We start from the raw sequence: 24,924 nt of genomic DNA, 5'->3' as shown, positions 1-24,924 counted from the left end.
TCCTGTCCCTAACAGACTTCACGTCCTGAATGGAAGCAGTAACGATGATGAACTACCTTAACCTCCATACGCTGACCGTGGGTTAAACTGTCCACAGCCGCTCCTAAACAGTTTTGGACGGAGGCTTCTGGTCATTGTAATTTGCATAGTACGCAGAGAAAACCAGTCGGTCTCAGCAATTAACAAGGATTAACCAAAGGTGTGAGAGGGCAATCAACTAAGAACACATTCTTAGGAAACAATCTAATAGCCGGGTATGTAATATTCATGTTTGATCCAGGCTTCCAAGGCTTGACATCCTCATGGGACCAGAAAGCCTCAGCTTGGTCCTTTGCGGCAGCCGGTAAGTTCAAATTGCTGATCTTACAGGTCGCAGCTCAGTGGAGAACCCACTAGGCCACCAAGACTCCTTTTAATGTTTTCAGATTCATGGTATCTTTAGTGAGAGAATTTGATAAAATTTTTAAAGTAAATGCTCATATTCACATATCCACGAAGAAATAAACACATAAGACAATGAAAAAGTGTATCTAATACTTTTGCTTGGTCTTTGAGACCTTCTGAAAGTATACAAGTATCTCAAATATAGTTCCATATTTTCCTTTCTTCTAACCTGTCTGCTGAAAGAAAAGAACATGCCTTTATTTCATGTTTACAGTGTTATTATCAGCCTGCCATGACATGAAGAAATAGGGGCTTAGATTCCAAAGAAAAGCTTTTAGATCCCTACTGCTGGGACAAGTAAGTACTGCTTTCAAACGTGGATTTTTTTTTGGTTCTGTGAGTTTTTTTTTATTTGTGTGTGTGTGTGTGTGCGGGGGGTGGGTGGGGGTGGGTGGGGGCTGGTGGGTTGTGGGTATGAACTTAAAATTCTAAAACTTTGAAAGCATTTAACTTTATTTTTCCTCATTTCATTTGAAACTACTTGTTTGAACATGTCTTGCCTTTATACTTTTGATTATGTGGTTATAAATCATTATGGCAAAGACTGAACTTTTTCCTCTGAGACTACCCATCTGACTTGCTTCGTCCTGTGTAAGCCTATAAATTCCGCAGCTTGCCCAGTTGGGTATTGGTTCCACCATTAGCGTATAAGAGCAAATGCCATAGAATACTGAAACATCCATCTAGCTTATATCTAATTAACCTCTTCTGCTAACCCGTTTCTTGTGAGTCTTTTCCTCTCTGGAGAGTATCCACTGTATCAAGCAAGTAGTGGGCAAACAGTCCTAACCCACAGCAGATGCTGGAATAAAAGAGTTTTCATCAAGGAACAAAAAGTTGCTGGACAAACGTTACCAGACCAACCTGGACAGCTTTTGGGAGGGAGCAGTCAGACAGGCCGCCTCTTGGTCCAGAAGTGTAACTCACCCCAATTAATATTCATGACTATTCCTTAGAAATCCGTTACATATTCATAAGCCCCTCTGTTGCACATGTATAAAATGGCAAATCCCTCCCTGCTTTCAGTGGCTTGCCTTGGAGATGCTAGTCCTGGCTTGCTGCTTGCTTGATCAACGCAAACCTTCTTTGTCCCTTCTCTCCAGTCTGTCTTTGTTTGTGAGACCTGGGTTGAGAAGATCTCTGACACATGTAAACACACACTGCATCCTCCTCCTCAAACAGTGTATGAACAGCAGGGGTGAAAACAAAGTACCTGGTACTATGTTTCAGTTCTAAAACATGCTCGTCAGCAATATATGCCTTCATTTATTAAAATCGTAGTTCTCAAACTTATTTGGCCGACTGCCGCTCTTCAGAAAGAAAAATTACTCAGGAGCCCCCTGGCAATGCAGTTTTTTCTTATCGCTGTCATCGAGGGTAAACTATAGGTATCTCCATTTGCAGCACCCCTTGGATCATTGCAGTGCCCCACAAGCGGCAGGACTGGCCATTTTGAGAAATAATGATTTTGATGAAATGAACGTTGGCTTAAAAAATATTTTCTGAGATAATTCTTCACTTCCTGATTACCTCATTATCTGATCTGACATTTCACATTTGAACAAAAAATAAGAACAGGCAGACAAACTATGGGTTATTCTTGCATAGTCATGATATAGAACTGGCAGTGATAGATGTTAAGAAGGTTATTACCCGATCTGCCCTACTGGACATGCACACCAAGGACAGCCACCAGTTACCCTGGCTGTGATGGCTGAGGTTATTGTGTGTCCACTGGGCTGCGCCACGATGCTCAGGGGCTCTGCAATTACAGCACAGTGTAATGTGGCCATTGTATAATGACGCAGTCAGCCCCCATCTCGTAATCTCATGTGGTGATCCTCCGTTTTCACATAAAATTGATTTCCACACATCAATAACATATCAGTAACATAACCACTCTACAGCACGAAGTGTGTTGTTCTCTGAGAACCTTGAAAGGCATGTCAATCAAAGGACTAGGGCAATGCACTGGAATAAGTCCCTGGAGGTCTCTCTCACATAAATTACCTCACTCAGCTGGGCTTGAGCTGTCCGATATTCTTGAACTAGGTGCTCAAGTTGATTGTTGATATACTTCTCTCGGCTGCCAATCTTTTCCAGAGTTCTACTAATCTCATTGTGGAGTTTGTCCAAAAATCCCTGAAATTCCATTGGATTTTAGTAAATAAAATAATTCACAAAAGTTTTCAAAAAACACATTTAGAATTGACTAAATATTCTTAAATCCTACCCCTGCCCCTCAAGGAATGAGTAATCACACGTGGAAAATGTAGGCAGTTTGACAAAAAAATATCTGCAATGAGAAATATTTCAGTCACACTTTGTAGAATGTTAAAATTAAAAAGCACCTGGTAGTATTAGGTCAATTCATTTAGCCTTATGTACACGTAAAATGCTTTCTAAAATTTGCTTTTTTTGATTGATCACAATCAAAGTAAGACAGGGAATAACGGAACTTCTCTACAGCGCCATGCAAAGAGGCCAACTGAAAGTCGATGCTGAGATTTACAACTCTTCTCTGGGACCCGCGATCCCTCATCCCAGTTTTGTTTCCGTGTGGCGTCCTTGAATAGTACCTGCTCCTGACTGGATAGCAGACCTGGAAAGCTGTGGGCTCCAGGCATGGCTGGCCTGGTGCCCCATCATCCCTTTAGATTCAGAAAGCAAATACTAAGGACATACTTCTTTATATCGAGTTAGCCTTTTCCGGTTGGTTTCAATGTTCAATGGTTAAACGATGAACAGCAATATGGTACAATCGGCTAGTAAGTTCTCACAAAGCCAGGAGCGTGTCTCCCCCCCTTTAGTTTTCTCCCATGATTGGTTCACCATAACCGAGTGCCTTCATGACGAGTCACATGCCTTGGTTTCCTTTAGCGCAGATTCAATCCCACTTTTGTGCTGGTGCATTTGGTCGACGTGGACTCTCCAGTCCTACAGGTGTAAGCACATAGGAACAAGGTTAAAAAAAAGGATACTTCCTTCTTTCCTCCGCTTGTTACAGAGCGGAGTTCTTCATTCTAAGTACGTCTGTTGCTGCCCTATTTCAGGTGGAAGGCTTCCCACATAAAGCGTGCCATCAGATTATCAAGAAACATGTGTAGAACACGTTAGGATAAAAATTCTAAATAACTGTAAATGACGTGTTCCCAGACTGATGTCTGACAATTTGAATATAAATGATTCCTGCACTGCTGGTGGTTAATATTTATGACTACCCATCAAAATTAAAAAAAAATTCTAATTACTAGAAAAGAAATACTTGCTTAAACAGTAATAATTATGCTTGCCCAAAGCAGCCCTGGGCTCAAATATCATATTAAAGATTATTTCGTTTCTTGGAAATTAAAACGGCGCTCTCTTCTTCAGCATGAGTTTTGAGACCCTTGCTTAAGCGAGGCGGTCCGTATCATTAATAGAGCTCGGCTATTTTGAGAACTGTCAACCTTACTAGACGTGTTTGAAGTAGTGTGCATATTTAAAATCTACGCCAACTTTTTAGTTTCCTACCATGTATATTGAGAATATTTCAGTTTGTAATACTCTAGGCTAACTTTTTATATGAGAAAAATATGATGTTCACTCGAAATAAAGGATGTCTTCTATCACACATATCTACTTGCACATGCTGGTGTTTCACTCTGCTACCTGTTTTTAACAAACTATTTTGTGAAGAGGAAAACACTTTGTAACTAGTTCCATTAAGAGATATTTCTTAATTTTGAAATGAGGGCTAGCTTAAGAAAATCATTGGGTGCTTCAAACAAACCAATTATTCAATTATAATATATTAAAGCTTCAAAATACCTCCAAGAGCACCTAGTCCCATGCTTACCATTTCACAGATAAGCTCATAGAAGCCTAGAGGTACAAAGCATAGCAGGATCACACACTACATCGGGTTCAGAAGCCAAAAGTACTGAATTTAGCAGCTAGTTCAGTGTTCATCAAAGAGGTAAGTGGCGACCTCACATCAATGATGGTGCTGAAGCAGAGAAAATATCAACACTTTCCTTTATTTCTTATGCATTTTATTTTTCTTTGGTCTTAAAAGCAAAATGTGTCATAGGGTGTGAGAGCTGGGAAGGACCTGAGAGATCACCCACTCATCCCTTCAACAACCATTGAGTGTGAAGTTTTCAGTTTACAGTTGAGGGAACTATTTGCCCCCCTTGAAGGGTGATGCGTATGATCGCACAGATTTGCCAAAGGGGCACGGGCCCGCCAACTCAGCCGGTTAACAGCGCAGCAGGGAGGAAGCACAACTCGTTGGCTGTGCAACTGGATCACATATGGCGAAGTCTCAAAACAGAAAGCGGTTGAAGCCCAATTAAGCATCCTGATGAACGACAATGAGCCTAACAAGTATTGCCATTATTTATTTATTTTTAAAACCATTAATCCTGCCTAGTTCCAAAAAGAATTCTGTGAAAAAACACTAGGCTTAGATATTTAAAATTTCCCCTCTTCGCATCAGTCTTGTCTATTTCTCTTTCCCTCTTTGTACATAGACACCACACACACGTACACGCACTATTCACTTAGTTATTTGTTTATTGATTGGTTGTAACTGATATGTTTAAAATAGTTTGTGTTCAGTTTTTTACCACTTAGCATTTTATGAATATATTTATATATATTGATAAATTTACATTAAAAGTATTTGTCTTTTTGAGCTAAGTAGCTAGGCCTAATTCTGTATAAAAATGATAATATTTTGGCTCCTGTGGACTTAAACTTATTTTAATTTTCTTCTGTTTCTACCTGAACTTGCTTTTGACCTATTACCGGTCTGTTCCAATTCCACTATCAGTTTCTTATAAGCAAGTTCAGGGAGAAGCTGTCCACTAGAGCCAAAATATTATCTTGACCTTGAGTATATTGCATCTCAAGTTAGAGATCCTCTCAAGGGCAGGTCTGATGCACTGAATCTAATGACCAAAGACCAAATGGTTGTTAGGAACATGAAGAACACAATAAGTCAGTAAAAGACAAAAAAGACCTATGTGGATGTCAGAAGAGAGTGAAACTTGCTCCTGAATGCAGACTAAGTAAGGCAAAAGGAATAAATGCGGAAGTAGAAGAGCTGAAAGGGAACACTCCAAAGCTTCTGTTCAACTCTTAGACTTGTGGCACAGTGGTGACAGGTTGGGCTGCTAAGTCCAATATCGGCAGTTCAGAGCTACCATCCACCCAGTGGGAGAGACTCTTCTTTCTACTCCCATAAGGAGTTATAGTCTTGACAACCCACGGGAACAGTTCTACTCTGTTCTATGGGGTCACAAGGAGTTGGAAATCAACTTGATGGCAGTGAGTTTGGGGATTTTTTTTTGGCCCAGAGTTGGTCCCTGCCCATTTTTGCTGTTGATGATATTGTTTCTCCACGGCCCTTTCCCACAGTTGTTTTCAATTTGATTCAGGTGCATTCCACCCGGCAAGGTCTGCATGCATTTTTGCCATTTATGCTGCTGAAAAGGGGCATCCGCAACAAAGAAGCCATTGGTCTTGCACAATTCTGTCCCATAATTCTCACCTTCATTTCTATCATCAACTAGCAAACAAATTCAACTACTGACCTTTCCTACTTGTTTCCAACTTAGGCATTACAACTCCCAGTAATGACCAATTCATCTAAACTATGTGATAAATTTAAGACCACAGAAGTTGACACGCACAGTTTTTCAATTTCTTTAGTGACTGGTGGGTAAATTCATGAAAAACAATTGTAATTAGTTGTAGGTGGTACAGATAGTATTCTACCAGGCAGCACTGCACTTCAAGACAGATCTTGAAATGTTCTTTATGATGAATTTGACATGATTCCGCTTGAATCTGTCATTCCCATCACAGACAACCAGATAGTTGTCTGATTCAAAATGGCCAATACCAGTCCATGTTAGCTCAGTAATGCCTAGGATTAGCAATTTTTCAGTTCCACTTCATTTTTGACAATTTCCAATATACTTTGTACATTCCACTTTCTAATTATTTAAAATTTTTTTCCCACTTTCTAATTATTAATTGATATTTACAATTGCTTCTTCTCTTTTTGAATTGTGTCCCATCAGCAGAGGAAGGCTCTGAAAACTTTGCTCCATCCATGTCATTCAGGATGACTCTACTTTGAAGAGGAATCTCTTCCCCAGTCACTGTTCAGCCTCACTTCCCAGCACTCCAATTGAAAACATCTCCCTGCAACTCACAGGGTGTGCAGGGGCTAGTTCCTCAGATGCAGACAGCCTTTTCCTTCTTCTTCCTCTGTCCTGACCTGGAAGATCACTGAGACCTATCCACAATGGGCAACCCTGCTGGTGTTCTAGCTTCCAGCATCATAGCGGCATGCTATGCTGACAGACTGAAATGTCAAACTGTCACGAAGAGCCAGATATTAAGAAATATAAACTAGTTACAAAGGAGGATTTCTATATTCACAAAAAACAACCATCTAAGTGAAGGGTCAACTAAGTCCACACAGAAGAAGCACACCAGCTTGTGTGATTCAAAATTGACAACAATAAAATCCAAAGATGATGAAAGGAAAAGTATAAGAGCTTAAATTGTGGACACCCCATTTGTAGAAGGTTATGGAGGGCAGTGGGAGCCCAAAATCCATCTGCAGACTAGTCGGATTAAGACTGGCAGATTCCCTCTAGCCATAGGCAAGGGACTCGACCTGCTTTTTTTTCTCTTTCAGACAGAGATAAACTTGATTACAGTGGATTGAACCATGGTGTAATATGATACTTGGTCAGCTGACCTCCCTCTTGATTCAACCTGAATTGACTTTAGGCTGAAGTAGTTCTTACCTGTTCCAGGACAGAAATTTATTCTCTGACCTTTCCAACACCAATGGTGGTCTTTTCTTTGTTCACTTAATTTGTAATTTTATCTTTGTATTATTATTATTATTTTCTTAGTGCTGTTTTGTTTTTGTTTCTTGTTGTTTCTGTTGGGATTCCTAGCTTGTGAAGCACAGGAGTGGATGCAGAGACAATAACCGATGCAGAGGTTTATCACAGACATGGAATGGGGAAAGGCAGTGTGAAGGATTCGGGGACTTGGGGAGTAAACCATGAATACAGGACTGGGGAGGGAGCACTAGAACTGATTGTGATGATATATAGACAACTATTGAAAAAAGCGATTTAACCACAGAAGTGCATGATACGTGAATACTCTATTAATGAAACTACTAAAAGGAAAGAACCCCAGACTGGTCCGATGGTTAACACGAGTGAAGGAGATAGCTGTTACTTCAGGGGCATTGAGTTTGTGTCAACGGTGGTGGAATGACTCGGACACGGATATCAAGAATGGTTGCACAGCAGGAAGAGTACAATCAATGGAACTGAATTATACATGTAGAAATTGTAGACTTGGAGAACGTTTAGTTGCGTTATATTTTTGCCACAATTAGAAAAAATAATTACAATGAATACAAGAAGAATATGTCCTAGAAATGAATATGGTGATAACAGAACAACTCTTCTTGATATGACTGAATTACTGAACTGTATGACATATGGATGAAGTGCTAATAAAACTGTTTAAAAAACTCAACCTGAGTAGAAAAAGGGGACAATTGCCAACGTATTTTATAAGATCTGAGTAGTACTACACAACACCTGAAGGAGCATCTAAAAATAAAAAATGTATACTAAAACCTTTTATAAGCACAGATACAAAAATCCTACACAAAATATAATCATAGCAAACAAAGCAATCAATAAAAAAGATAATACATGATTAAGTTACATTTACTTCAAAGGGCAAGGTTGGTTTAACATTAAAAAATGAATCAATATTTTTGATTTTTAATGTAACTTAATAGTAAGAAAAAATAATTTAACCATATCGAATAGATGAAAAACAATCATTTGAAAAAAGCATATCCTTTCATAATAAAGTTCTCAGCAAAGAAGAAATCAAAGAACTTTCTTTAATCTACTAAGAAAATCCATAAAGCTGACACTATATTTGACATTGAACTGAAAATATCAAACAGCTTCTCTCTCAACCCCATGTTTACGCAATATAAAACTAGAGTTCTTAACAAGTACCACAGGCAATATAAAGGAATAAAAAATATAAGCTTGCAAAGAAAGAAATAAGCTTGATTTTATTTATAGAAGGCATAATTCTATATACAGAAAAAGCAAGGGAATCTACAGATCAACTCTTAGAAGATGTGAACTTAGCAAGATGGTGAGCTATTACAACAAATGATAATTAAGAAAAAGAGAACTGTATTTCTGTATACCAGTGATATTAAATAGAATAATATCTAAACAAATTGAATAGCTTAAACAACGACAAACAGGCCTATGTAATAAATATAAACCTTGAACACAGATCGCACAGGCTTCTCTCTTGAATTATGACAAACCAGTACATATGTGGAAAGATACTTTTTAAAACAAACTGTTAGAAACAGTTGTATACACATGGGAAAAATGAAAATCTTACAATGAGATGTACAAAGACCTAGAGTTAGAAAACCAAAGGGAAGAACACGCTCAGCATACCTTAGACTGAAAGAACTCAATAAAACATTTACGCCTCGAGTTGCAATATTGAAAGTTATTATGGGAAAATGTTGACTGATAAAAGAAGCATCAAAAGACGATGGAGAGAATAAACAGTCACTGCATTAAAAAAAAAAACCCAACCAGTCAACATTCAATCATTTTAATGCATCAACGTAGAATGGATAAATCAATCGTGGTAGAATCATGCAATATAATATGATTTAGAAATTATAATGAACAAACTATTGCTGTGCCGAGAGAGCAATAATGAGAGTGCTAAATGTACAGGCACTACCATAGTATGTTAGTCTGGGTTGACTAAGGGAACAAATTCATAGATACTCATATGTGTGTAAGAGAGAACTTCCTATCAAAGAGCAATTAAGTAAATATCCCAGCTTAGTCCAGATCAAGCCCATAAATCTGGTGTATTAGTCTGGGTACTTTAGAGAAACAAATCCACAGCAACTCATACATAAGAGAAAGTTTTATGTGAAGGTTAAGTGTGCAACAAGAAAACATCCCAACCCAGTGCTGCCCAAGCCCACAAGTCCAACATTAACCCATTAACCCATATGTCCAACACCAATCCACAAAGTCCTCCTCCATCTCACAAAACAGAGGCAATGATGCCGACTGCAGGAGGAAAGCCGAGTCAGTGAATGTATAAGCATCTCAGTATTGGCAGGGTCTCCACATGGCTGTTCCAGCACCCAGGGCTGCATTGGGGTAGGTCCATGTGGCTTCTCCTCAAGGATGTCTTGCAGGAAGTCAGCCTTGCCAGCTGAAGCAGGGAACTGGCTAAGGCCGCTGCACCCTGGTGCGACCATCACAAAGGAAGAGACCTGAGAACTAGAAAGGCAAGTCTCACAGAGGCATTTATCCCTCCACCCTTCCATTAACCCCACTTGTGTTTATTGGTCAGGTTGGCACAATAAACTAACTAACTCATCTAGCATTACCCGATATGTCGATACTAGTCCATAAATTCCTCTTTAGACTCACACAGCCATGCAATGACACCGAATGCAGGAAGATCACAGGCCAGCAGGGAGAAAGTCTTGTGAATCGGTGGTGATGGAAGCATCTCAGCGCTGGCGTGGGTCTCCAGGTGGCTCCTCCAGCTTCAGGACTCTGGGTGCAATCAGCATAGCTCCATGTGGCTTGTCAGCAGGAAGACTATGCAGAGAGTGTAGCAGAGAGAGTGTGTCCCGCCTCTAGCGAAGAAGACGGGAGTTCCCAGAATCCTCAGGAGAAGGCCATGACCACACAGAGGCCTCATTGGCTATGTCTTGATTGGCAGGCTAGACTCCACTTTGTCGCAAATTGACAGATTATGTAACTGACACACATAGTTTGGACTGTAATATAGCTGAATAATGGTTACTCTGATCAGCAATGTCCTGCCATACTCGACAAATCCTTATTTGTGGTTTCTACATTACAGGTAAATATTAAACACACCTAAAAATCAGAACCTATCTATAAGATGCACATGTGGGAGCAGAAGTAATGATCCAAAATGAGGTATCTCTATGTGTTAGCCCGGGTAGACTAGAGAAACAAATCCAGGGAGACTCAGATGTGCAGAAAAGAGAGTTTTAGATAAAGGGTAATTGTACATTAAGAAAATATTCCAACCCTGTCCAGATCAAGTCCATAAGTTTGATATTAGCCCAAATGTCCGATACCAATCTATAAAGTCCTCTTCTGACTCACAAAACACATGCGATGATGCTGAATGCAGGAAGACCACAGGCCCGTGGGTGGGAAGTCTTTGGATCCAGTGGCACTGGAAGCATCTCAGCGCTGGCAGGGGTCTTCGCGTGACTTCTCCAGCACCCAGGGCTGCATCAGGGTGGGTCCATGTGGCTTCTCCTCAGGGATGTCTCACAGGGAGTCAGACTTGCCAGTAGTGAGTCTCCAAGGGAGAAGCTGAGAGGGAGTGTCTCCTGCCTCCAAGGAGGAAAAATACCAGAGTTTCCAAAATTTTCAGAAGAAGGCCAAGCCCACATAGAGGGCTCATTGGCTATGATCCGATTGACAGACTAAACTGCACCCCTTCACTCTTAATCCTCTCAAGGCCCAAACTGACAACAGGCGATGTAACTACCACACGATAAAAGCTATAAAACAGCATTTCTAGCCAATTAGGTGCACATATTTAATAGGGTATGTTGTGGATTAGGTTCTTCAGTAGCACACATTGCGAGGGAGTTTGAGGGTTGACACTTGTGAAAGGTAAGGAGGGGAAGCCGGATTGGGCAGAGGGTGCTACTGAACTGAGAGCTGCAAGCCTGACAAAGCTTCAGCCAGCTCACCTACAGGGCACTTCAGGGACAGGGTTGCCTCTCAGAGAGTAGTGCACAGGTCAGCATGGCTGGGTCTCCCTCTGCTCTCTCATCAGATGGGGGCTGCCCTTGGAAGGATGTGACCCAGGCTAGACAGTGCCCAGGTCTAGAGCCTGTAGAAGAAGACTGCTGAAGCCTCTCTGCTCTCCAGACTCCCCCGGGGCTGGGCAGCAAGTCCTTCCTGGAAGGGGGATCTGGAGAGCACTAGACATCTTTTAAAACTTGTCACCGCAGCTGCAGCAAATCTGAGTTACAGACTCAAAATGACGAGCATCCAGCTTCTCATCTGAAATTCTATGTTTCCGTAATAAATTTAAAAGCTGCAACCACTGTCTACGACAGAAACCCTAGCAAACACAAAGAGACTTCAAAACATTTTAGAGACATGGAGTTAAGAGCTAATGGAATTTTTCCATCAATTTTTTGAAGCCCACTCCTACAAGGACATAAAATCAGATTAAGCGAAGGAGGCAGGGAAGAGAACTTGATAGAAGCCGCTGCAGATGTCTAAGTTCACTGTAGAAAATATTCCTGGGCTAGGCCTATAATTTATCATGCTTTCTGCAGAGATACGAGCAGCGCATTTCCCTCCTCCACAAAGAACACTTCCTTCCCTGAGAAAAGAACATTAGCTGTGGTCTCTTTTCAAGACTACACCGTTTTGCTGTTACATCTTCTTGCTCTTCTTGTCACAACTTTCAGCTTCCTCCCTACCCAAGCTTGTACGTGTATGTGCACATGAGAGAGACAAAACCAGAAGGGGGGTTGTCTGTTCCCTTAAATCATTTGTTCATGAGCTTGAATTATTTTCTTAATTAAAAACGTCCATTAGAATGTAGTCTTCCTGACCACGTTTAAAATGTAGTGCTAGCACCTTAAGAGTGCTCTGTGTTACACCTTGGTGGTGTGAACGCATGCTTTTCAATTTTCAAGTGGTCAAACAATAAGCATGACTGTCGAGCTAAGTATAAGTGAGTGCGCGCATGTGTGTGTTGCAGGGGGTGAGGGAATAGTGTGAGTGCTGGAACAATGTGTCCCCTCATGAAAGTTCCTACATTCTTCTTACAGTGAAAACTACGACAGTGTGCACAGAGCGCATATAAGACTATCATAACAGTCACTGGTTTTCTCACACCTGCCTGTCATTGAACAGAACTGGAGACTCATAATCTCTAAATAAAAATACCTTGTTAGTTAAATAATTATATTCATAATGTGTGCTCAGTGATCATCTTTAATGACGACCATCTGTTACTTAAGAATTTTCAGATGTTGACTCAGACAACATATTCCAGTTTACTCCATTTACATCCTTTCATACGGGCCCACAAATCTTCTGAGTAAGAGTTTTCAGGCATTAAAAGGAGTTAAAAGTGCAGAGACAGACATGGAATGGCAAAAGTAGTGAATTGGATTCCTTAGAGATTTGGGGAACACCCAGGCCGAATCAGAAATAATGAGAATCTATGGTAGATAGTTGGATAAGTTGACCTTGGTAGTTCCTCCCAATCTAACAAATCTACTAATAAAGCCTTTAATTTTATACTGATATTTAAGTACTCTAAAAAAATCCAGAAGTATCCAAGCATATATGAAGAGTCAAGACACTTAAAATATTTGTCATTTTGGCATTAAGAAAATGGAAGCATTTATAATGGGATAAAAAACCATGTGAAAAATTGTCCAAATGTTAGAAAGGTTTTTAATAAAACACAATGACAGTGAGGACTAATCTGATACGCTATGCGTTAGGCCAGGTTAACTAGAGAAACAAATTCACTGACACTCACATAACAGAGAACATTCTATCAAGAAGTAATTATGCATCAATAAAACATCCCAGTTCAGATCAAGTCCATAATGCTGATATTAGCTCATCTGTCTGATACTAATCCATAAATTCCTCTTTAGACTCACGAAGCATATGCAATGATGCCAAATGCAGGAAAATCACAGGCTGGTGGGTATAAAATCTTGTGGATCCAGTGGCGGTGGAAGCAGCTCAATGCTGGAACAGGTCTCCATGTGGCTCCTCCAGCTCTCTGAGTTTCTCAACAGCCATTTATCCTTGCTGTGTCACCAAATGAGGTCATCAAGTTGCAACCTGATTGACAGACTAAACCCCACTCCTTCACCCTTAATATCCTCAAGTTGACAGGAGATTATGTAACTACCACACGACTGATTAGAAAAATAAGTTAAACTCAATCAAAAGTTTATTTTGTAATGGAGGCCCATATAATCTCTGCTTCAATTCATACTTTACATTAGTTAACATCTATTCTTCATTTATGGACCCGGTCAAGTTCCAAGATGAAGTCATAATTATATTAGCATTATGTAAAATGGAGGATGAACATATGAGATCAGAGAATGGAGGGTAACTATATCATTAAATAACTGTCAAATTACACCATCTAACAATGAAGAAACCACTGAGAATCGTGGCCCAGTCAAGATGACACATAATCTTAACTCTGACAGTCAGTATTACTTCTGTCTGACACCACAGTGTTCATAATTGTCAGATGTACTTTGTTAGTGAGCAAAATAGTTAGATAGTAGATTCTTTTCTTATAGTCATTATGGTCAATATATCATCGTTTGCCAATTTGAGGATTAAGAGTGTAGGGCTGTCAATCTGGAGATAGCCAGTGAGACTTCCGTGTGGGCATGGCCTTTTCCGGAGAACTCTGGGAAATCTTTGAATTCCTTCTTGGAGGCAGGAGACACTCTCTCTTTCGGTTCATTCCCTTGGAAAACTCTCTACTGACAAGGCTGACTTCCTGCAAGGCATCCCTAAGGAGATGCCACATGGACCTACCCTGATGCAGCCCTGGGAACTGGAATGGTCATGTGGAGACCCCTGCCAGCGCTGAGATGCTTCTACCACCAAAGACTTTCTACCCACTGGCCTGTGATCTTTGACAGTCAGTGTCATTATATGTGTTTTGGGGCCTGAAGAGGACTTTACAGATATCTGTTGGACATATGGGCTAATATTGGACTTATGACCTTGGACTGATCTGGGTTGGGATGTTTCCTCAATGTTCAATTGCTCTTGTGTATAAATATCTTTCTTATACACATATGTGCCCATGGATTTGTTTCTCTAGTCTACCTAGACTAACAGGTATAAAAGCAAATTTTCGTGTAATGAGACACAGTGACAAGGATGTACAATTCCAATTTAAAATGAGAGAAAGAAATGAAGTAAAAAGGACTGAACAAAAGACTTCACAGGGTGGCTCAAGAAGACAAAGCATCATAATGCAAATTGTAGAGTTAGAAAGTCAAAAAGGAGAATTTGCCTGACATTACTTAAGCTGAAATAACTGAGGGAGGGTGGGGGAGCCTTGAGATGCAGTACTGAAGAAGTCTATGGCCAAAGCACTGACCAGCATAGAAAACATTAAAAAAAAAAAAAAAAAGAAGAAGGATCATACAGAATCAGTGTAAGTTCAAAATCCACTACCAATCTTGTGGATTCTAATTCATAGTGACCCTATAAACCAGAGGAAAATTGTTCCTTAGAGTTTCTGAGACCAAAAGTCTTTCCGGGAACAGACAGCCTCTTTTTTCTCCAGAGGAGCGGCTGATGGGTTTGAACTGCTGACCTTGAGGTTAGTAACACAATGCCATCAGGGTTCTTTCAAACTTTTGAAACAGTTGAATGTTGACCAATCATTTTTGGTAAAATTCAAAAATAAACGGTTGACGTCCAACCATTTCAAGGGATAGTATATGATCGAGAACTGATGGTACTGAAAGAAGATATCCAAGCTGCACTGAAGGCATTTGCAAAACACAAAGCTCCAGGTAGTGACAGAATACGAATGAGATGCTTCAACACATGGATTCAGCACTGGAATAAACACTGTTTATACATCTATGCCAATATACGCGGAGAGCGCTCCCTGGGAGCCCTGATAGCAGGGTCAGCAGTTTGAACCCACCAGTCCCCCTGTGAGAGAAAGACTAGGCGTTCGACTTCCATATAAACAGGTGCAGTGTTGGAAACACTTAGGCAGCTAGACTGTCTTACAGAGCTGCCATGAGTTGGAATTGAATCAATGGCAATGAGCTTTGTTTTGTTTTTTTACCTGGTCACCTGACCAGAAGAGAACCACATGTGTCCATTTCAAAGAAAGATGACTCATCAGGATGTGGAAATTATTGAACAATAGCATTAATACTACACGAGTAACAATATACTGAAGATGATTACAAAGTAGTTCTAGTAAATTAACATGGAACGTCTAAAAATTCAGGCCAGACTCAGAACTGGGTGTGGAATGGGTGTTATCATTGTTGATGCCAAATGAACTTTGTGGGTAAGCACAGAAGAAATAGGTTTACCTGTATTTTACTGACTATGCAGCGGTAAATGACTGCGGACCAGAAAAATTATGGGTAATATTGCAAATGGGCATTCCATCACACTTAATCGAGCTCATGTAGAAAACCAGCACATAGACCAAGAGGCAATCTTCGGATCAGAATAAACAGATGCTTGCTGCTGTTGTGAGGATATACGGTGACACTACGTTACAGACAAAAGCTCAGCCTGGCCCTGCACCACGCTCATCGTTCTGTTTGAGCCCATTGTTACAGCCACTACATCAGTCCATCCTTCAGATTCCTCCAGTTTTTCACGGACCCTCCTTCCCCACAGACTGGCCTTTCCTATGTCCAAAGTATGTGAGACAAGCTCTTCCCATTCAGGCTCCAAAGAGGCAGGCTGGCTCCTAGACAGACTTGTTCTTCTGGCAGTCTCGGTCTCTTGCACTTTAAATACTCTCACCCAAACCGTGATTCTAATGCATCCCTGTTGTTACGGTTTTCTTTAGTCGCAGGCCAGCTCTTACATGCATATGAGACTACTGAAAATGCCCTGGGAACACCTTCATCCTCAGAGTGACATCTTTGCTTAAGATCTTAGAGGCTTTAAAAAAAGTCCAGTGTAGCAGATTTTCCCAATGCAGTATTTCTTTGATTTCTTGATCGTTGCTTCCATAACCACAGAATAAGGTTGTCGTTGTTGTTAGGTACCATTCAGTTGGCTCTGAACCATAGCAACCTTTTGCACAGCAGAACGAAACACTGCCCAGCACTGCTTCATATTCACAACTGTTCCTGTGGAATATATGTTGCAGTCACGCGGTCAATCCACCTCCATGAGGATCTTCCGCTTTTTCACTGCCCCTCTACTTTACCAAATGGGATTTTCTTCTTGAGGACCTCACATGTCCAAAGTATGTATGATGAAGTTGGCCTGGTCTCGCCTGACAAGTGCAAAGTATGTAAGACGAAGTTCACTGTCCTTGCCTCTAAGGAGCAGAGCACGCTGGCCCCAAACAGCAGGTGGTCTTTTGAGCAGTCCATGGTACTTTCAAGATTCGTCTCCAGCACAATTCAAATGCATCGCTTCTTCTTGCGGTCTTCTTTATTTCAAGGCCCAACATTCACACGCGTGATGCAACTGCAAATGCCATGGCTTCACTCAGGTTCACCTAGAAGAGTCTCAAAGTAACATCCTTGCTTTACAACCCTTTGAACAGGTCCTGTGCAGCAGAGTCGCCTAAGGTAACTCATCTTTTGATCTCCTGACTGCTGCTTCCATGACCATGGGTTGTAGATCCAAGCAAGGTAAAATCCTTTTTCTCCATTTACCATGATGATACCCACTGGACCAGTTGTAAGGATTTTCATTTTCTTGACATTGAATTGTAATCCACGCTGAAGGCTGCAATTCTTGATCTTCATTAGTAAGAGCGTCAAGTCTTCCTCACTTTCTGAAAACAAGGCTGGGTCATCTGCATGTTGTAGGCTATTAATAAGCCTTCCCCCAATCCTGATGTCACTGTTTTCTTCATAGGATCAGGCTTCTCTGATGACACGTCAGCGTACAGACTGAATAATTATGGTGAAAGGAGACAGCCCTGGCACACAGCTTTCCTGATTTTACACCAGGCAGCTTTCCCAAGTCTGTTCGCACAATTGACTGGATTTATGTACAAGTTCCATTCGAATACAATGAAGTGTTCTGGAATTCCCATTCTCAAAACTATCCACAGTTTGTTATGATCCACACAGTCGAATGCCATGGCATAGTTAATATAACACAAGGAAACATCTTTTTGGTATTCTCTGCTTTTAGCTAAGAGCCATCAGACATAAGCAATAATAATCTATTTAAAACATTAACAGAAAAAACCCAATAAAGTGTTAAAACAAAACAAAGGTGTTACTTTGAGAACTGATGTATGCTTAGACCAAGGTTTAATATTTTTAATTACCTCATGTAATTGGAATCTGAATAATAAAGAGGAAGATCAAAGATGATTGACACATTTGAATTACGGTGCTGGCAAAAAACACTGCATATATCATGAACTGCCAAAAGAGGGGCACCTCTGACTGGAAGAAGTGCAAGCAGAATACTATCTAGAGCAGTGGTTCTCAACCTTCCGAATGCCGTGACCCTTCAAATTATTTTCGTTGCTACTTTATCACTGTCATTTTGCTGCTGTCATGAATAGGGCGATCCCTGCGAAAGGGTCCTTCGACTCCCAAAGGGGTTGCGACCCACAGGTAGAGAACCGCTGATCTAGATAGAAGTGAGTGTTGGGAAGCATCATTGCATGTACCCTGAGCAAGTTCTCAGGAGGGACCAGTCCCTGGAGAAGGGCCTCATGCTTCTGTTTCACACTGGGTAAACTGAGAAAGACCCTCCATGACATGGACTGACCCAGAGGCTGCAGCAATGGACTTAAACAGCGCAGCCATCGTAAGGCTAGGGCAGGAACGGGCAGGGTTGCTGTCTGTGGCGCCTATGGTCTTTGTTGGTGCCATCGTGAAGAACTCTTTAGACCAGTGGTTCTCAACCTGTGGGTCCAACCACTTTGGGGGTGGAATCTTTTCACAGGGATCGCCCAATTCATAACAGTAGCAAAGTTACAGTGATGAAGTAACAACCAAAATAATTTTATGGTTGAGGTATTAGGACGGTTGAGAACCACTGATTTAGACAGTCACAGGAATTTTAATTACGATCAATATGTATTAATTCACTGTTCTCAAGCACAATCTATCTGAGGTATTTGAAGTGGGACATTGACGCCTTTCCTTTGTAGTATTTACCTAGCATTGAAGCCTTTCATTGGCTATTTCCTTAACATGTGCTACCACTCTGATGTTCTCGGGCTATAGCTGATGCTAATCTGTAAAGGAAAACACTTGTTCTCCTATTTCAACTTGTGATAAATGGAACCTTTCCCTGTATCGGCTGAAACATTCATCACACAGGGTAAATATTCGGGAAGGCATCATCAACTATCTTTAAACATAAACATCCTGAATGTTCAGCAAGACTGTGACAGAAACTAGTAAAAAACATTTTCTGGTTACTTAAGGATGGCTGAGATTTTCTTTGACTCTTCAGTTTTTACATGCACGTGTATATGTCTAACTACGGTATTATTCCTGTAACCCTCATATCGGTCTATGACTCACCTGAAACAAAAAGCTGACCTTGCAAAAGAAAATTTAAGTGAAAAAAAAAAAACACCCACTATACTTTAAAACTATACAGACCAGAAATAATATCGTTTTGTAGTCTTTTGAAGAAAGCGTGCATCTAAAATCTAGTTTACACTCCCATCAGTGAATATTTCCATTTATTCTTTGAGACAATGTGGCAGTTGAGTAAGCATCCAGGATGCTCTAAAAAAATGTGTGCATCTAGTTAATGAAGGTAGTCTATTTTGATAGCATTCACCTCCTTTTGATTATAGCAGGTGTTTCAAGGGTAAATTTGCTGAAAATTGTATTTTGTTTAAACAACAGCAGCATGTACATTTATGGCCTTACTATATTAAAAAGCATTTATTGTCTGGCAGCAATAGATACAATTAGAAACATTTGTGACAGTAATTGGAGCTATTACTCCTGCATGGAGCCTCATGGAGACTTATTGCCACCTGTATTTACATTTGTTACTGGTACTTGTAAAAGCTGGCTTAAAATAAAAAATTGGTGCCTTATTTTTCTCTAATTATGTGAGTGTATCTCAACAGAAGGCCTATTTACAAGGAGATCTACAGGAAGTATAAATTCAGTCTCTCCATCATTCAAATGGCAGGTAGAATCCCATTTTAATGACCTGTTTATAAACATAAAATATCCTGTATCGCAGCCCACAAAATACAATGTCTCCTTTTGTTCATGAATGCAATTGTCCTATTCTATTTCAGACCAAGGGGCGGGGGGGGGGGGAAGAAATACTTTCTGTCCCAAAATATATCAATATCTAAATACTTCAGACATGCATGCATGTCAGAAAAGCGAATTTGTATTAACACTAACTTACACTGTATTCAAACACGGTGATAGCAGATTGGGGATGAGAAAAAGACCAGGTTCTCTACTGTTTCCCAATGCAGATTGTCTACAATAGTAACAAGAGAGAGTCTATTGTACTTTTTCTGCAGGATTTGGCTGCCAATTTGAAAAGACTTAGATCTAATATAGCAATCCTGAGGTCCCACCCCCAGCCCCCCAGGTTCATTTAAATGGGATTCCACCTGCAGAGCACTGAAGGTCTCTCTCCTGCCTTTGGGGTGTTAGTGTCACAGAGACCAGGGAGCCCAAGGGCTCAAGACAATTGCAATGGTCCCACCCTTAGCACAGGCACTCCTTCCCAAAGCTTCCCTGCTGTGAATCACCCGAGGCAACACCTGTGTAGTTTATTTAGGTTACAACAAAATCCAACTGCTTGGAGTTAAATTCTATTTTATGGTTCTTTTTAAAACTGTACCCAGATACCGAAGAAGAACGGAAAAGGATTTTATAAAAAGCACTACAGTGAATCAAAGGTTTGAAATAATTAGAAACGCATTCTATAGTACTTTCAAAGCCTTAAAAAATAATCTCTTTATCTAAATTCCTTGTAATGAACCTGAAGATTTACATAATTACTAGAAACATTTTTGGTGGAATAAAGGGGGTAGCCAACAAACCATCTTTTAAAACAACAAAGCAGGAAACATTTAATTATAATTTGAAAAAAATTCTATTTAAGTCATTAATCAAAATTTTAATTATACTATCTACAGGGCATTAAAGCATGTTAGAACATTTGTTCAATGCATTAAATACTTTATATTAAATCATTATAATGTATAATCTTTTAGAAATAATAACTGCATAATTGAAGAAAAGGGACTGTAAGATTTAGTTAAAAATTGATTTCACACTTTCTGCTCTTCCTTATTTGTGAGAAACAGGAATAAATATTATTAATGAAGTCTTGGTCTCAACTGTGGTGAAAAGTCCTTGGTCTGAAAAAAATGTCATTCTTACAATATAGATGAGTAAGATTGATCATTGTGAAAGGAAGTCTTCCTTTGGCTCAATGAATTAAGCCAAATAAAGACTTGCTTTTAATAACAAACAGGAAACTTAAGAAGATAGAGAAATTCTCCTCAAGGAACAGCATTAAGTACTTATTTATAGATGAAAAATTAACAAGAAACAGAAAGTGGGAATCTGTATGCATATGCATCCACATTTCTCATTTTCCCAGAAACATGGGCCCTGAAGAATTTTCTAGCAGCTGTTTTAACTATTATTCAAGAAAACATGTAATGATTCATTTAAAATTAATATGCACATACAGAATATATAAGGGTCTTTAATAAGGCTGTGCGTTAACAGTTAGACAGCTACTTTTAAGGTCAGCAGTTAAACCTGCATCTGTGAGAGAACAATAAATCTATCTGTACTAACACAGATTTATTGTTTTGGAAACCTTGTATAGGGTAAAGAGTTGGAATTAACTCTCTGGCAATAGAGTTGGTGTAGGGGACACACACACACTGATTCCAACCCATAGCAACCTCATGCAGGGTTTGTGAGACTATAAATCTTTATGGGAGCAGGACGCCTCATCTTCCTCCTAGAACAGGGACTAGTGAGGTTGAACTGTTGACTTTTCCAATAGCTATCTGGTGCTTAACCCACTGCAACACCAGGACTCGCTTATTTTTATATTACATTCTTTAAAGCTTAGCTCAATAAATCATGAACTGACAATGAGACTGCACATACGATCACTGGCTTCTAATTTACAGTGGAATCCATACTTCCTTCCTCTGGAAAAAACTGTTTTAGTATAATTTTTATAGGTAAAACGAAAGTTTAATAAGACTCAGAAGTTGGGATGATTCTTGACTAGTCACAGATGTAAATCGAATCTAAGTATATTCACAGATACTCGCTGTAATTGAGCTGTATTCCACTAGAGCGGTGATGTAACATTTGTGAGGCATCACTCACGTGTTTAAAGAATATTAACAAGGGGGGAGCAACAGAACACACCAAGCAAGATGACAGGCGAGGGAGGGGTAAGAAAAAGAAGGAAGGAAGACTTCCACAAGCAGAAGACACAGAGCTCCATGCTAGGTGACCCCATGTCTAGGTGTCCTCAAACGATGTTTCAGCGTCCTCGGGCCTCCCTCCAACACAGCTGACCACTACTTGCTTATAACTGGGGTAACTCACTAGAGCTGAGGGATCTAGGATTTGGCTCAATTTATTGACTCATAACAGAACTAAGAATTATGTCTTTAGATTCATTGTTATAAATAAATCAGGGCAGACTCAAATTGGTAACTGAGTATAAATTACCCTTTAGGTAATCACCAGGAGTATGTTCTATAAGCAACACTAAAAAAGGAAAATACTAACATCGTCCATTCAAATCATTATAGAATAAAATATTTTATATTTTAGCTATGGAACATATTATTTGCATTTTTATTGACATACTTATTTTCTTAGTTGTATTTTGTTTAAGCTAATATTAAAATCAATTTCCATTCGGTGAGAACCAGCAACAATAGCAAGTGGTGTTAGACAACAGGAAGAAGCTGTTGTGGGTATTGTGAGGGGCTGTCCAGTCGGTTCCAACTCAGAGTGACCTTACGTCCAACAGAGTGAAACCATCACCCAGGCCTGCACCACCTTCACAATTATTACGCTTAAGCTCATGGCTACACCCACTGTGCCAATCCAACTAGTCGAGGGCCTCCCTCTTTTCACTGCCTGCCCTGCACCCCAGCCCCCTCCCGACCAACGTTACCAAGCATGGTGTCCGTCTCCAGGGGCTGGTCTCTCTTGATAACATGTCCAAAGTACATAAGACAAGGTCACCACCCTTGCCTCTAAGGGGCATTCTGGCCGTACTGCTTCCAAGAAAGATGTTTGTTCATTTGGAAGTCAACGTGATGCTCAATATTCGCCATCGACAACATTGTTCAGAATGCATCAATTTTTCTTCAGTCTTCTTTATTCTATGTCCAACTTTCACATGCATATGAGATACTTGGAAAACATCATGGCTTGGGTCAGGTGCAACTTAACTCCTCAAAGTAATACCCTTGCTTTTAAGCATGTTAAAGAGGTTTTGTGTAGCAGAATGCTCACTACAATGCATCCTTTCTTCTCTTGACTGCTGCTTCCATGATCATTGATTGTGGATCCAATCAAGACAAAATCCTTGACAATTTCAACCTTTTCTCAATTGATCATGATGTCACCTATTGGTCCAGTTGTGAGGAATTTCGTTCGTTTACATTGAGTTGTAGTCCACAATGAAGGCTGCAGTTCTTGATCTTCATTTGTAAGTGCTTCAAGTCCTCCTCACTTTCAGCAAGAAGGGTTGGGCCATCTGCGTACCTCAGGTTGTTACTAAACCCTCCTCCAATCCGGATGCCCCAATCTTCTTCATACGGTCCAGCTTCTCTGAGCATTTTCTCAGCATACAGACTGAATAAGTACGTGAGAGGAAACAGCCATGACACACACCATTCCTGATGTGAAACCATGCAGTTTCCCCCTTTTCCATTTGTCCATGTATGAGCTCCAAAGGAGCACAGTAAAGTATTTGGCAATCCCATTCTTCTCAAGGCTATCCATAGTTTGCTATCATCCACACAGTCAGATGCCTTGGCATAGCTAATGAAACACAAGTAAACACTGTTCTGGGATTCTCTACTTTCAACCAAGACCCATCTAAAATCAGCAATGACATCCCTTGTCCCACATCGTTCTTCTGAGTCCAGCCTGAATCTCTGGCAGTTCCCTGTCAATGAACTACTGCAACTGTTGTTGGATGATGGTCAGCAAAATTTTACTTGTACGTGAAATAAATGATATCGTTCTGTATTTGTGTATGACTAAACAGAATAGGCACAAATATGGATCTCTTCCAGTCAGTTGGCCAAACAGTTGTTTTCCAAATTTCCTGGCATAGACAAGTGTGTGTTTCCCGTGCTTTATCATCTTGTTGAAATGTTTCCGTTGCCATTCTGTCAATTCCTGGAGCCTTGCTTTTGGCTGGTGTTTTCAGTGCAGCTTAGACTTCTGCCTTCAGCACCCTTGGCTCCTGCTCACATGCTACCTCTTGTAATGGCTGAGCGCCGACCATTCCTTTTTCTTACAGTGACTCCGTGTATTTATTGCACCTTCTTTTGAGGCTTCCTACATCATTCCGTATTTTATTCCACATTATAGCCTTTCCATGTAGTAACTTAGGGCTTGAATTTTTTTTTGAGTTTTTTTTTTTTTTCAATTTCAGAGACACACTGAGTGTGTTCTTCCTTTTTGGAAGGAAGCAGCTAGGCTCACAATAAAAACATGATGGCAACACTGTGGTGAGTATTCAAAGATAAAAGTGACAGTCTGCAGGGCTTTGCACTGGCTGGAACTGTTTCATTTATGACCAACAAAGCAAATTTGGGACAGATTCAAATTTTTGAAATGTGGGTAAAGTAAAATAGTGTCTGGAATAAGAAAAATTCAGGTGGAAGTCCTGGTGTGAGCAACTCAGCGGAGTCGATGGGGGAGGGCAGAGCGTTGTCAGGACTTCAGGGAATGACATGGATTCCAAGCAGGGGGGTCACCCTTCCTCTTGGAGGGGACACTGCTCTTTCCGGTTTTACTGGTCAAGAGATTCGATTGCTGTGATACGCATGCTGCCCGGGTTTTAAGATGAAGACTCAAGTTTTATCGGGGAACTCATCTATAATTTTTTCCTGTTCTAATTATCATTCCATGTTCCTACATTTTACAAATTTGCATCTGCCCCGTGGTTTACTTCATTTGTCATGACTGAACCACAAAGAACCAGTTCAAAGTCCCGACAGGATCTCAAGTATATACTATAACATGCAAAAATAAAAGAAAGGGAGATTTACTTTTTAAAAAAATTCTGTGTTAAAAAGTTTTTGGGAAAACTCAATATGTACAAAAATTATAAAAAATATTTGATTCAGTGCCAAATTAATGTGCAACTTATTTACAGTGACAAAAGCAACCTAGAAGAAATGTATAATGGATTCAAACAATGGAGGTCATTTTTACTTACCCCTCACACTCCTGCTACATGAAAAACCACCCACATAGTGACCAGGAAACATGGTGACCATAAAACAAATTTTCCCTCCTCAAGCACAAGGTAAGCTCTCTAAACTTCCTAAATCAAAAAGGCTGTGTGAAGTGGGAGGTGGTCTTAGCAGGAGTGAGGGAGAGATTTT

At 40.2% G+C, this 24,924-nt stretch overlaps 1 protein-coding gene across 1 annotated transcript in view; it reads right to left on the bottom strand.

Moving 5' to 3' along the window:
* The window catches only part of IFT57 (intraflagellar transport 57), a 71,459-nt gene that overhangs the window by 5,260 nt on the left and 41,275 nt on the right, over positions 1-24,924 (bottom strand). Inside the window, exons 7-8 of the mRNA XM_075542563.1 lie at positions 3,310-3,381; positions 2,455-2,586 (exon numbers count right to left, since the gene is read on the bottom strand). Of these exons, the coding sequence (XP_075398678.1) occupies positions 2,455-2,586; positions 3,310-3,381 (204 nt within the window). The remainder of the gene's footprint in view (positions 1-2,454; positions 2,587-3,309; positions 3,382-24,924) is intronic.

The sequence above is a fragment of the Tenrec ecaudatus genome, chromosome 2, assembly GCF_050624435.1.
Source record: "Tenrec ecaudatus isolate mTenEca1 chromosome 2, mTenEca1.hap1, whole genome shotgun sequence".
In the NCBI taxonomy this organism is placed as follows: domain Eukaryota; kingdom Metazoa; phylum Chordata; class Mammalia; order Afrosoricida; family Tenrecidae; genus Tenrec; species Tenrec ecaudatus.
The sequence above is the reverse complement of the archived record's forward strand: the minus strand, read 5'-3'. Positions and strand labels throughout refer to the sequence as shown.